Here is a 14,856-nt window from a genome sequence, read left to right as displayed (position 1 = left end):
ATGATCTTAGCCTTATGAGGGTTTTTTTTTGTGCGTGGATATAACACACAATTGGTGGTGTTTTTCCTATCTGACCATAAATCTATTTCAGATGGCAGGAAATGAATTCCTCATATAGAGAAGCGTTGGAGAACTCGAGTATTTTTTCCCATAATCTAAGATTCTGCTGAACTAGTCACTGGGGAAAGATTCGGCTACCCCTGTAGTATATTACGCAGATAAATTTTGCACTAACTGTATGACAAACTTCAACTTGTGTTCCACAGTCTTTAATAACTTAAAATTGCAGGATTATGGCTTCATTGATTTTTTAGTTGGGTCTTTTGTGCTTCAGTGATGCTTTCCGTAAATGGTACAAAGTAAGAAAAGTTCTCAAGCGTTCTTTGGTGATGCTGCCTGCCCTTCTAACCTGTCATGATCACACAAATGACAGTTTTCTATTTTGATTGAGTTGGCTGGCTGCTCCTAGAACCTAAAAGTTGGGGGGGAGCCTGAATTGCATGTGTGCAGGCTGTTCACACGTGCTGCTGGAAGAAAACCTAGGTCATTTGGAGAGCTGCCTAACAGGGAAGTTCTAATAAAATAATGTGAGTACACAATACTAGGGAAAGACTATTTTTTCAGAATTATAAATATATATATATTTTAATTTTTCTTAGTACTATAAGGCATAATCAGCCAAGGTTTAAATGATCTTATTTTGTGATCACCGTTGCCAGATAGAGTGAACTTTTACCCCAGATTCCCAGAGGTGCAACAGAAGACTTCTCCCATTCTTTGTGTGCTTGTATGAAGTTGGACACCATTTTTAGCAGCGCTTTTTGTTTAACAAAAAGTTAAAAAAATGAGTTGTCTTAATAAAAATGGCACTAATAGACTGCACAAAATGCATAAGCCTCTGAAATGTTAACAAAGTCTACACTGAGGAAGATGAGGGAGAGGTTGCCTGCTGTTCTGGGGCAACTCTCGTTCTGAATCAGGCAGCAGCCTCTCCTGTGCCAGGCTTGTATTCTTACTTGAAAGATCTTCTCTTCCTCAGTGTGTACACTCGCATGTTCCTCTCTGGGGGGAAGAACGCATTCTGCTTAACACTGACCAGAACCAAACCCCCAAACACTCCTAATTCATAAATGGAGCAGAAATAACACGTTTTGGCCAGCTGTACAAGTGACTTGAGTCCAATCTACACAACTGAACCATAGGGCCTAATTAGAAGGCTGTTCCTAAACCACGTACATCACAGCAGGAAAACTCTTTAAGGAAAAACATGTCTGAACAAAGTGTAAACTGCTTGTGCATTTCTGCTTGTTCCCTTTAATATATTAAGTGTACATCTTCCTTAACTTTCTGCAGCTATGGTGTAACTGGGCCATCACAAGATAAACTCTTTTCCAGGATGGTAATGCTAATACCAACCCTTTTCTCCTAAATCACCCACTTCTGATCACTTTCTTTTCTTAGTATAATAGTATTTTACCTCTTGTAACGTGAAGAGGAGCCTGTACTGATAGACCTGAGCTAGCCTACGTGAAAGGATATGTTTATCTTGCTGGCTTATCTTGTTATTTAAGTTAAAGCAGCTGGACCCTATTTTACATGTCATTATAGACATAGTCATATCCACAGAAGGGTTTCCTGAGATATGGTGACTTATTAGGGCTTGTGTGACTGAGATCTGGGGCAGGTTTATTTGTGATCAATATAACTGGGGCTTAAAAAACCCAAACAACAAATTAATGAGTCTTGTATAGAATTTCTCACTCTCATTTCCAAAAAATGAATGGAAACTGCATTTACACTATCAAAATATCACTATTAAAAAAAGGCATTTTTTTATCACCTGGTTGGACAAAAATAGTTGTGTCCACATACTACAGAATCCGCTATAAGGAACTTTCTTATTTCCTTTGTACTGTGCAATACAGCATGGAAGAGATGTGGCGGGGAAACAAATATCTAATCCAGAAAAGAGAATGGGAAAAAAAAAAAAATTATTTCATGTATAGTGATCTGTTTTCCACCTGGCTTCAGTATCAGGTGATGTGATGTAAAGAAGGTCAGAGGCACTAGAGATTTCAAAATTCAAAGCAACCACATCTATTTGCTAATCTCAGACTTTAAAAAATCTGGATGCAGCTGAGATCTCTTTCAACACAGGTAGGGCTGCTGCCTCATCCCAATTACCTTTTTCCTTATCTTTACTCCCACTCTTCTGAGTGGGAAAAGAAGTGATCCATTTCTCAGCCAAATTAAGCCTGCACTGAAAAGCCTGAAGCCTGTGGAATTTTTCCAGGTGGTAACATCTTATGCCAGTTACTAGTTCAAAAGCAGGCTTTACGTTGCCATTTCCTTCAGTGATAAACCAAGGAACTGCACTTCCCTGTCATCCATGTGGTAGTTCTCGTATTTCCATAGCGATTGCTGCTGTAGAAATAAATGGATATGTGCCAAAGTGTATTTGTACGGTTGTTTTAATGCCGGTGTATTCTAGTAAAGGAGGACAAACACAGTGGGGTGTGTCGCAGCTGTGCATAATGATTAGTGCTGTACAAGTGTTAAAAAAGAACACCTTGTAAGCATGGCATTTACGTGGTAAGCCGGGGTGGACTGTCATTTTCTCTGCTCTGCCTCTGCTTCCTTAGGCGGGGTTGTGCCTGGTATGCTGCGCTGGGTCTGTAGAGCAGTCAGGACTGAAGCAAGGAGACTGGCAAGACCGTGTTGCTCTGAAACAGGTCCTACCTGATGGTTTGGATCTTTCTTTCAACATAGTTCGACTTAGAAACCAGGCCACGTTTAAGGAAATAATCTTAATCATAAAAATGGGCAGAGTCTATCCACCCATAGTCCCCTGGTATTAGGTCTCTATCATGTGGTAACAAAAGTGTTTTAAAAACAGGGGTGCTGCAGTAAAGTGTTACAGTGCAGGTGCAATTGGAGCTAACCTTAATTTTGTAACTGGCTGCCACTAGGGCTTCTTGAGTAAGCCCTTTGGTAGCTGACCCAAGGTGCTGACCCAGCCCTGCCAGAAGCGATAGTCAGCAAGTTTAAGGGGTTTGTCTGCAGAAACAGCAGTCATACCCTTTTCTACAGTGTTGATCCATGCCCTGACACATGCATGCTTCTTCATCCAGGACTTCCCCTGAGGATCACTGGAAGCTTTTCCTGCTGACTCTCTCCCTTTAGGGCACACAAGGAAACTGGTAGCTTAAAGTGCACAGAGAAACTTAATGTCTAACTGTATCCCTAAAGGTGGGAGAAAGGGTTTTCCTTTGTTTTGTGTTGCCCTTCATCAGAGCTACAGCAAACAATGCTGACCTCTCTGGGAACAGGGTAAAGCTTGGCTGGGCAGGAGATGCCTTCCAAGGGCTTGATCAAAACTTGAGCTATACATGCCCAGAAATGAAAACTTTCACTTTTCCTCCCCTCAGTCACCTCCAGATGTGCTTTCTCAAGAAATGCAGAGTACTCTGGACCAAAATAAAACCACCCCTCTGTCACTCCACCAAAACAGAGTGGTAATAAATACACTCTTTCCCCACCGGGGAATGATCAGAGTACCAACTCTCTGTGATAGGGATTAGCTGAATTGTTTAATGTACTAAGTACTTGGGTACACCAATAGCTGTACGAGGAATCCTATAAAAATTGGGTTAGTTTTTTAAAATACTGTATATGTAAGTAAGTCTGCATTTAACTCTTAAGTGCAAAGAATGTCATCTATGAAAAACTATTAATCTTCCATTCTTTATAAACATTGTCCTTTTCCACTGCCTTCTCGTGTTGCTTTTCTTTATATTTTTTTCCCCATCCTGTTCCTGCTTCTTTACCCTTTCTTTTCTGGATGTCTTTTTGTCAGGCACTGAAGAGAAGTACCGTAGAAGCAGAGGCACTTTCCCAGTTCCTCCGGAGAGCAGTCCAGTCTTGTCTGTAGTTTAGCTATATCTGTGGTAGGGCTGTTCTTGTTGCTTCTGAGTCTACTAGCTTTATCTCTCATGCCTAAGGCCGTGATCTGGCTGTTTTATCTCTCCTCCTTTGTTCCCCTCCAGCTCTGCTCTGTATTCTTCCCAAGATGTCTATCACCCAGAGCTGGAACTGAGCTGCCTATACAAGACAGGTCCTGTTGCATCCCGTCTTAAATTTCGTGGACTAAATTAATCAAGCCTGCAGAGCAGTCTGCTTTCATGTACTCAGGCGCTGTTTTGAAAGCTACTGGTGATGGAGGAAATTAGGTACCTTTTCCCCCCTTGTCAAAGCCCATTTGCTGCAGCATCTAGAAAAAGAACGACTTAGTTATTCAGACAATAAATGCATTTGTGTAATGCAGCTTCCCCTAGCGGATTACTAGATGGTGGCTTGCAGGAGATCATCAGGAGCTGATAGGCAAGGGTTAGAAAACCTGGGAACAAATCTGCTGGGGCGCAGGGTCGGAAGAGATCCTTCTTTTTCCTTGTACAAACAGCATGGCAGAATTGCTCAAGTACCAACTCAGAGACCATGGCTGCCTTCAAGTATGACACTTAAAATGGTGTGATCCGCAATGTAGCAGAGTCATGTGTGGCACTACGCTGTTTGTTTGTTTCTGCTGTGATAAACAGCAATTGCTGGCTAACGGGCAAGATGTGGTTTGCTCTCAATTGGAACAGCAGTTACTCCCAGCGCTCCTTGCCCCATCGTGTACCAACCCGGCTCCTGCATGCAGAGCTCCTGCTGGACCTTGTCTGTGTTTCCGTTTACCTCAACACCCAGAGCAGAATTTGCCACTTAAAATGCACTGATGTGAAAAATCTAACAAGATCTTAGTGCAGCAAATAGCTGTGGAGAAATAATCCTTTTCCCCTGCCTGATTTCACCTACCTTTTACCAAACTGAAAGCAGGATTATGTTTATCTGTGACACCAGGTTCAGCCAGTAACGCCACTCCATGTTTCTCATTTCAGAAAAAAAAAAAAATAAATTAGTGATGCAAGACTCATTCTAAAAGATACTGAGACACCGTAGCTCTGAACTGGAGCCTGCAGTGATTTACCAGCCTTTGTTCTTGGACATAAAGTAGAGCTAAATTATCTCCAGAGCACATCTAGTTGCAAGTCTTGATTTGTTCCCATCCCAGCCAGGGCTTAGGAACCCTGCAGCACCTTTGAGGCATGGGTCACAATGCTGTAGAAAGGGCTCCTGGAAAGTATGGTCCAGTGAACTCTGTGCTGTTGATTTCTGGGGTAGAGTAGGATTGTTCTTACCTCACCGGAGCTGGAACTTGCCACTATTTTGCCTGAAATCTGATAGAGTAGACTAAAGGGAGATGTTCTGCCAGCTTTCACAACCTATACAAACTTAGATGAACAAAAATATGTATTTACCTTTTTCTCTGCCACTGCCTTTCCTTGATCCAAAGTCTGCATCCAAATGTCCTTCCACCTCTTTTTCTAAGGGTTTATATATGCCTGTTTGGTTTCCCCAATGCCTGGCATTAAAATAAAGCAATGTAATGGAGAATATAACAGAAGTGTCTGTAGGCCCTATCTTGATCTTGTATTGAAGTTGACTTTCCATAATAGGGGATCAACAAGAAAAAATCCTGCTCTGTAGCACCTTGGAAAACATGGAAGGTGTCTCCTTCCTTTCTTCTGAACCATCACTGCCAAGTGGTGATGCACAGCACTGACGCTTATGTGCAGGGCTCAGGGTCCCTCGGGCACCAGCGCAGAGCTGACTCCACAGTGCAACTGGGATGTGCTGCGTTCCCAAGCCCACATGATCTCTAATAGGCAGCCTGTGCAGTTTTAGGTTTTGATAAGGCTATGCCTTATCCATGCAGGATTTAAGCAGTGCAGCTGACGCAGTCAGTTTCTCATGACAGAAAAAGCTCTGGTTGATCTGGGTTTAAAACCCTTGTGAAAACCCTCCAGTGATTCCTTTCATCTGTTAAATTCCTTTAAATATATTTAGGGGAGAGCAAAAAACCAGCACAGTGTTGACCAGAATGTTCTTGTATGTGTTGTATGTCTGTGTAATCCAGTAATAAAAACCTGTTAAGTGCAAGGTGGTGTTTCTTTTTTTTTTTTTTTTTCTTCTTCCATAGCAGACTTAAAATAAATTCTATGCTTCTTTATACAGACTGTTGGGAGAGAAATGCTGCTCCATTTGATAGACTTCCTGGTGACCAGCTATGGACGTGACCCAGTTATTACCCGGTTACTCAATAATACCCGGATTCATATCATGCCAACAATGAATCCTGATGGATTTGAAGCTACAAAAGTGCCTGATTGCTATTACAGCCGAGGAAGGTAAGGGTGGCTGAGGAGGGCGGGAGTAGGTAAAGGAAATGGGTGGGGAGTAATAATCGGAGATAGCCAAGAGACTGAATCATACTTGGTGGAGTGGGTAGCCTAGAGGATGCGTTAGGGCTAATTTTGGCCCGTGCTGTTCTGAAGACGCACAGTTACAGCATAGAGTTTTTGGAAGACTAAGTCAGACCGGTGTTTATATGTGGCGCGGCTAGAGAAAATTGGTCAGACTGGTGTAATGACCTAACCTTTTAGGCAGGAGACCCGGATTGCGAATAGAAGCACAATTACCTACTTAGACCTTTAGGGTGCTACAAAAAAAGAAGGAAAACTCCACCCACAGGGATCTATTTAAATTGGAGAATTCTGTAACCTTTCTTAATGAGGAAAAAGGTGTGTCTAAGCTTGTTGAATGAGCTCCTTAGAAAAGTGTTTAAAGATCACGTTGAATGCAGTTATAGTAAGAGGGAGGAGTTACACAAGCAGAGCTAGCTATAATAGGTGCTGTGCTAATAGTAGTGCTAGGAAAAAAACGCAGAAGAAAAATGTAACCTAGCATTGCATCCTGTGCTACTTTTGCATTCTTTAATGTAACTATTGCAGAGATCAAAAAGGGAAGGAAAAGTTTTAACAAGCTAGAAGAGGGAAGAAGAGGAGAGAGTGAGAGAATGGGAAGCAATGCCAAAGGGACAAAGTTGGAATGTGCAGAAAAAGTAAACTTGTGAGCTAGAAGTCCTCTTAGATCACTGGCCACCGCAACCTCAGAAGCAAGTGAAAAAGTAGTTTAGGTAGTTTAGTTCTCTAGGTGACTGGTTTATTCCTCAGCAAATAGATAGGACTTTTACGGAGGGTAGTATTTTTAATCTCCTCACTGTCAAATAGACAAAGAGTTTAGCTGAGCTTAAAAATTAATACAGCTGATGCTAAATATCCTCTCTACTCTCTGTACTGACCTGTCTGAGTGAAAAAGGAAGAAAGCATTTGCACAAGCTGGACCTTCAGGTACAGGGAGAAGAGAATACATCCTGTGTTTGAATCAATTTTTTTTTTTGGTCTGTGTCCAGAGTGACAGCAGTACCAGGGACACAGACATCCAGTGGTTACCTTGGTCTTCTATACAACTGTGAAAAACACATATAGAAGGACAACATCCTCCTTTTCTGGCTTAGGTTTTTCTAATTCATGTATGTGTAGGTGTGTGCCTGCTATATGCATGTTAAATATTATTCACTCTTTCCACCTGAAATGCAATAGAAGAATTGTTTTCTTGTGTCCTACGAAAATTCCAGTGCTGCCAGAAAGCAAAATAAAGTCCGTCCTCTTAATGCTTGAGAAGATTTGCAGTGGTCATCTTGCCTATTCCCTGAAGACACTGGCATGCCACAGATCTTAAGTACTGGGAGGATGGCAACGTGGAAGTGTCTATCGGCAAAACAGTAATGGGAATGCCTTCTCTCTTTCTAAGGTACAATAAGAATGGAGAAGATCTGAACAGAAATTTTCCTGATGCCTTTGAAAATAACAACGCTAGCATTCAGCCAGAGACTCAAGCAGTAATGAACTGGATAAAAAATGAAACATTTGTCCTTTCAGCCAACTTGCATGGGGGTGCCCTGGTTGCCAGTTACACCTTTGATAATGGTAACTCAGGTAAGCTAGTAAAAAACTCTCTTCTCTGCAGCTGATTTGATTTAGGAACATTAGCTGTACCAAAGCAAAGTTTATAAGGATTTCTGCAAAGTTTTTCTAGCTTTTGAGCTGGGAGGATGGGCAGACTGTGATAAACCCCATCAAAATTCACTGCCTGATACAGCTATTTGGGAGGTGTTTATCCTGTATGTAAGCCAGCACTGTATGTTTTACCAGTAATGAGAGTTACACAATGGTTATCTTTATTCTGCAGTCACCGGCTCTTTGAACGGCTATAGCAGGTCTCCAGATGATGATGTCTTCATTCATCTGGCAAAAACTTACTCTTTCAACCATGCCAGCATGTACAAAGGGACTGGGTGTGACAACAGACCGACCTTTCCAGAAGGCATTACCAACGGGTATTCTTGGTACCAGCTGGAAGGTGAGAATGTCAGTGGTTTTGGGGTTTTTTGTTTTGTTTTTTTTTTTTTTTCAGCTGCTTCAGGTATGGTGTTCTGACTTTCTGCTGCCATCTTTGACGATGAAAGGGCTGTGATTTTGCCCAGAGTAGAGGGTTGATGAGGGGAGTAAGTCAACGCATTCATTCATGTGGATTCTCTGAGCAGGAGCTGGGTGTTTGCCAGCTCTCCCAGTCAGCAGTTACACAAGTCAATCATAGAATCAAGGAACACAAGAATCATAGAATCACCCAAGTGAATGAGGCTGTTTCTGCTGTCTGGCTGCTTCTGTGCCCTTTCTTAAGGCCGGCATCGCTGTGTAAATTACACACATGCACTGGTGTGGCAGCAAGGTCTTGTCCTTTCAGAAAGAAAACCAATCTTCTGTTCATATATCATCCTTTTTTTTTTTTTTTTTTTTAAAATGTTTGATTACTGAAATAAATGTTCCCATTACTGTTTATGTGTAGCCAAATAGAATATGGGTCTAGTGTACTGTGGCACTGCGTGTTGCTTTCTGAATTCAAAGCCTTAAAAGGCTCTTAGGATGGCTTTGGCAGTGGCAAACTCTATTTATTTGCCTTTGAATATAAGTCCAAGACCCACCCTTCCTTGGCCATAATAATCATTCCCAAAACACCACTGCGCTTTAGAAAACAACACTCTACATGTAACTAGAGTAATTAAGTTGGTTTTCCACATGAGGCAGTAAATACAAGTGTGGCATTGAGGAATAATTTATCTGATTACTTTTCTTACAGGTATAATGCAAGTACCAACATTTTAACTCTCCTGGTTTTCTTCTAGCTTGAACTTGGTGCTTCTTTGCAGCTGAACACTCTTTGTTTTATTTCCCTTTTAAGGTGGCATGCAAGATTACAACTACGTCTGGGGACAATGTTTTGAAATTACACTGGAGCTGTCATGCTGTAAATATCCTCCAGCAGACCAGCTGGAAGAGTTCTGGAACGACAACAAAGTTGCTCTGATCGAATATATAAAACAAGTACATCTAGGTGGGTGTGCGAATGGGGAAGGGAGCTAAAGCTGAGGCCAGGCTGGTGGGCAAAGTGGGAACTCTTCAGCAGTCTGGGTCAGTGCCAGAGCTCACCGGTGAGGAGCTCTGCTGTGAACTTGGGACCTGTCGCTTCTGAACAGCAAGTGCTACAGGGCCAGGGATGGGTGAGGGAGGAGAGCTCACCGGTGTGAGCGGTGTGGGGCGATGGGCACCACTACAGTGGTGCAAGGAGCTTAAAATATGCTGGGACAGGCCCCTGGGGCCAACGTACCATACACCCCCCCTCAAGGAGTTCACCTTCCTGAGCAGCCATTTATTTCAGAGGTCTCCAAACGAGTGTGCACGCGCGTGTGCACATGCACGATGTTTCGTAGGGCTTTGCTGCTTGGATTTTGTGTTTTTGGAAAGGCATTTCTAGGTGCGATCTTGACCTCACAGTTGGAAGAGAGCGCTGCTGCTTAGTGAAGCAGCGGCGCTGTACCATGAGTTGAAGGGTTGGCATGAATCTGTTGCTTACCCAGCATTTTGTTGCCCAGAATGTCCGACTGCTTTTTTATCTTTGCTCAAGGCCAGTGCTGCCTTGAAGGTGGTGCGTGAGAATTTAGGGAAACTACTTCATAAGCAGATATTGCTGATATTCTGCCATTGGGAAGTACTATATATAAGACGCTGACTAATTTTAAATTTATAAAAAAAAAGGGGGGGTGGGGGGCAAAAAAAACCCCAAACCAGTACTGAAGACTGAAGCCCTTCAGTAAAAGACACATATAATAAGCATATATGATGCTTTCAGCAAATGAGATTTAGAAGCAGAGATTACAATGCTGCTTTCTGACAATGTGAGGGTAAACTATTAACAACAGCAAGGGATTTTCTATTTTAATTCCCTTCAGTAAGATAGAAGTGAACAGTGATATTATTAGATGTGCTTGAAATCACTAAAATAGCCTTTGAGCGCATCCGGCAACAAATAGTCTGACTTTCTTGGAGAAGGAGGCTCACTGCAGTTACAGGCTGTGACCTTTCTCTCCTCTCCCTTTTTCCATAGGTGTCAAGGGTCAAGTTACTGATAAGAATGGGAATCCTATTCCCGATGCCATCGTGGAAGCCCAAGGAAGGCCTCATGTCTGCCCTTACCGAACAAATGAACATGGGGAATACTTTCTTCTCCTTTTGCCTGGGACGTATGTCATCAATGTAAGTGTGCAGCCTTACTAAATTATTGCTTCTAATTGCATTGAGTTCCTGAGCACAGTGAGACTGCATCCTTACAGAGGAATGAGCTGAACTTGCTCGAGTCATGTACGGGAGCTGTAAGGACTCTTTAGCAGATTTAAAAGAAAATAATATAGAAGGGTTAGAGTTGGAAGGGACCTTAAAGACCATCTAGTTCCAACCCCCCTGCCATGGGCAGGGACACCTCCCACTAGACCAGGCTGCTCAAAGCCCCATCCAGCCTGGCCTTGAACACCTCCAGGGATGGGGCATCCACAGCTTCTCTGGGCAACCTGTTCCAGTGTCTCACCACCCCCACAGTAAAGAATTTCTTCCTAATATCTAATCCAAATCTCCCCTCTTTCAGTTTAAAACTGTTACCCCTCGTCCTATCACTACACTCCCTGACGGAGTCCCTCCCCATCTTTCCTGTAGGCCCCCTTTAGGTACTGGAAGGCCGCCATAAAATATCTGAAAGGCTTGTTTAAAATATCTTGAAACATGAGTCAGCAGAAAGGAAACTTTTTGATACCGTAAGATGTCAAGTCCCCAGAATGTCCAGAGATAAGCACTGATCTGTCCTGGATGGTGGAGCCAGCTGGGACGAGTGTCTGGACCACGCTGACACCAGCTCACGGTGTTCCAAACAAAGGGCAGAGCCCCTGAAGGGTGAGGAGGTGGAGGGTGGGCTCCACGCAGCCCCTGGCAGCGACGGCCTGACAACGCCATCAGTGACAGTTATTTCCTTGGGTGGAAATGGCTCCTCTGGGGAGCCCATCAGTGGCTGTTACTAGAGACCATCTGTGCAGCGGAGGCTCCACCTGCTGCCAGGCAAGGGCTTACACTTAATTGCAGATTCCCTCCCTCCCTCCCTCAGCATGCGGTGCCCCTCCATGATAAACAATTATTCCATTAGCGGTTCTATCTCATTTTTTGGGGGGGTTAGGCTTATTGCCGTAACATCAAAAACTTTACTCTTGTCTCATTCTGTGTTCTCAAACTCATGTTTCAAACACTTTTTTCCTACGCGTTGAAAGTGTCAGTGAGCACGCTTAGATGAGGATTGTTTCACAGCTGAACTCAACGTTCCAAACCAAGTAAAGAAATCTCTCATGTTTGCTCCTAGGCCACCGTGCCAGGATTTAAATCGATGCTGAAGACAGTGGAAATAACCAACAATACTGGTAACTTCAGTGCTTTGAAACAAGACTTCTCTTTCTTGGAAGTCTCTATCAGATCAAGAGCTGCTTCGTGTCCCAAAACTCCCCTCTACCAAGAGCTCGAACGGGCTTCAGCTGCAGTAAAACCAACTCTACATCTCTTGGTTTTAATGACCGTTGTGCTTGTGATTTTCAAATAAAGTCAGGAATGACGTGAGATGGCAAGGCAAAAATCTTCCTGCCGCACTGTGGCTTTTCAGGCAAGGAATTGTACATGCAAAAGAATGTATGTTTTTATAAACCAAATTCTCAAATTTACAGTCCTGTTTATTGTATTTTGTAAAATACCAGCATGACAATCAAATGTTTTACTTTGATTATAATAGACTATCGTATTTTTCTACATAAGTATTTTGCTCTGAAGAAGTTCTGTACAGCCTATGGAGGTAACGGTAGAGTTTTGATGCAGAAAATACAAATACATTTTGAAGAATTTGCCCGCGTTCATAAAAAGCTTAGGATTGTACTGCAGGTGTTTCATGTGAACTCAGGTTCTGCGTTTGAAGCAACAGGTCATGTGCCACACAACTGTAAGCAATTAGCCCAGTCCTAATTTCTCCTAATAAAGCCCCTGCTACAAATGAGGAATGGCATTTTTACATCTGCTCTTTCTTACCTGGACTGATGAGAGTGCTCAGGGCTGAAATAAGGTAAAGAGTGGTAACAGTGATGTGGCCTCAGACAAGATGGAAATGAGGTGCGAGTACGTGCCAGGGGGCCATTGCTGGAAGCCTGAGGAGCATCTGTACCATCAGGTGAAAGTGGGGCTCAGAAAACGGTGCTCCCCAAGGACAGAGCTGTTGAAAACAATGTGGAAACGGTCATCGACAGCTTTATACCGTCGCTGTTGTCTATTTTTTGCTGAGTTTGGTATGGAACAGAACCCCATACAACTCAGAATTTTTTAATCTGGACAGTTTTAGCAACGGCTTTAGATGAGGCGTGTTTCCCAGCCCTGTTGGGGCTGTGTCTGTCACAGGTGCCAGGAGCTGGCAGGTGCCCAGCAAGGCGCAAATCCCGTGACAGGCCCATTTCAGCAGTGGCTGCGGTGCCCGCGCTCCCCTGGCCGGGCCGTGCTGCGATAAAGCAGAATGAGCGCATTCCTTTCGCCTGGTCAGTGGCAAGTCACTTTCAGGGCCCTTTGAAGCTGTGCAAAGCCCACAGAAGTTATCAAGACCAGGCAGTTACTACCATCCCCGGTGTTTATTTTAGAGCTTTATCTGCCAGTAATTTTCTTAAGCAATTTCTAAAGTAACCAGAAGAGCTTATCTTTAGAAACATCCATCTTTTCCTGTGTACAGTAAATAAGGAATGCAGGAATGCAGTTAATCTTTTGATGCCTTTTTAAACATCCCCCACCTTCTGAAACTGTACCCTGTCACACCGTTGCCTGTCACACGAAGCCCCCCCCCCCCCCCCCCCGCCCTGGCTGGGCTGGGGAGCCCCGACATCAGCCGCTGCTCTGCCACTTGCCTCAGTTCTGTGCAGCGGATGAAGTTGTAAATGGGCTTCAGCCTTGGAAACAGCAACACCCATTCAGAAGAGGGGCTGTGTAGCCGAGATGCTGCTTTTTGAATGTTTTCATCATCACAGCCATTTGGATTTTCTACCTTTTCTCCCCCTCTGTGTAAACTGCCATGGATTATTTACCTGTCAGAGGAGTAAATAATTACCCACTAATCCCCCCACTGACACCTGGTTCCGATTCCGTCACCGACAAGAAGACAAACCGGAGACCCCTTGAGTTTAAAATCCCCCCGAAGCATGAAATCTGTGAGAAAGCAGTGGCCCAGCAGCCGAGTGAGGGCTGAAAGAGCCTGCGCCCTGGTTCACAGACTTAAAAACCTGTATGACAACCAAGCAGCAGAACTTGTAACAACCGAGTCACTGACACAAGAAAGGAGCACCAAGGAGCATATAAACAAATCTTTATTTAAAGCTTTTAAAGGGACCATACCATTTAGTTGCCTCAGAAAAGGAAAAAAACAAAAACCAGCAGACAAAGGCAATACACATGAAAATTCTTCTCATAAATGGAGCTATACTCTGTGCGCTTTGGGTGGCTACGGGTATTTAATGGTAACTGACTGCGGCAGTAGGTGCACTGGGCACCCAGGAGGTAACGCACCACGACAAGGTCTTGAAAGCACAATCATCTAGGATTAGCGGCGAAATTGCATAGTTAATTAAATTCACTATAAACCACGTCTGCTTCATAGTCATTCCAGCTACGGGTAGTGAGACAACAAAGTAAGACTCTGCTTCTGGAAAAGCCATTTGGTATTTTAGATATCATGGGATCATCATGGTGACAGCCATTAATATAGCTTAAAACCGAGAACTGTCCTTTAAAGGTCAGGCCGTTAAGTTAAAGCAACATCTGCTCAAAAGGGGAGGCAACACCTCTTTAACTATCACCAACAAATTTTACGCGTAGGCTCTCTCTCTCTATATATATATACACTCTACAGAGAGGCATTCACTTAAAGCTTTTGGTGTACATCTATGCTAAATAAAAAATAAAAGCACACATTAGTTAAAAGCAACAATTTTTCGTGTTCAGTAAGTGCAATCCATTGTTAAAATATCTCCTAAGCTCAGGTTTCAGGGTTGTTTTTTTCTTTACATCATTTGTGCAACTTTTAAATGATAAATAACTCAAGACAAGACTTTGAGTCGGGTACGGATGAGCTGGAAAAGCTCCGTTAGCCCGGCAGGTAACTCCCCCCGGAACAGTCAGACACCAGCCGGGAGAGCTGCTGCACTAACGAAGCTCCTCCGGGAGCCGGACATACAATAATGCCGGGGCCAGGCAGCAGGAGCACAAACACGCTACATCATGTGCTTTATTAAGTAATGGGGTGACCCCACGCTGTGAATGACAAGAGAGTGGCCAACAGAGCTCGGCGCAGGGAGGACGGCTGCCCGCCCGCCTGCCAGTCCCCTGCGTGGGCCCACGTTCCGCACTCTTTCCCACAGGGAAGCACCACGACAGCAAAAGTCCCCTTTTAGGCCGAGCGTTGAAC

The 14,856-nt window shown here is 43.6% G+C and overlaps 1 protein-coding gene across 8 annotated transcripts in view; it reads left to right on the top strand.

The window, feature by feature from the left end:
• Positions 1 to 14,368, top strand: part of CPM (carboxypeptidase M) — a 37,252-nt gene extending 22,884 nt beyond the window's left edge. For all 8 annotated transcript variants that reach the window (XM_074572864.1, XM_074572903.1, XM_074572857.1 and 5 more), the window contains 6 exons: positions 6,115 to 6,287; positions 7,753 to 7,937; positions 8,191 to 8,361; positions 9,241 to 9,393; positions 10,444 to 10,592; positions 11,737 to 14,368. In XM_074572864.1, the coding sequence (XP_074428965.1) occupies positions 6,115 to 6,287; positions 7,753 to 7,937; positions 8,191 to 8,361; positions 9,241 to 9,393; positions 10,444 to 10,592; positions 11,737 to 11,970 (1,065 nt within the window). In that variant the 3' untranslated portion in view covers positions 11,971 to 14,368. The remainder of the gene's footprint in view (positions 1 to 6,114; positions 6,288 to 7,752; positions 7,938 to 8,190; positions 8,362 to 9,240; positions 9,394 to 10,443; positions 10,593 to 11,736) is intronic.
• The last annotated feature ends 488 nt before the right edge of the window (positions 14,369 to 14,856 follow it).

This window comes from Larus michahellis, chromosome 1 (genome assembly GCF_964199755.1).
Source record: "Larus michahellis chromosome 1, bLarMic1.1, whole genome shotgun sequence".
Lineage (NCBI taxonomy): Eukaryota > Metazoa > Chordata > Aves > Charadriiformes > Laridae > Larus > Larus michahellis.
The sequence above is the reverse complement of the archived record's forward strand: the minus strand, read 5'-3'. Positions and strand labels throughout refer to the sequence as shown.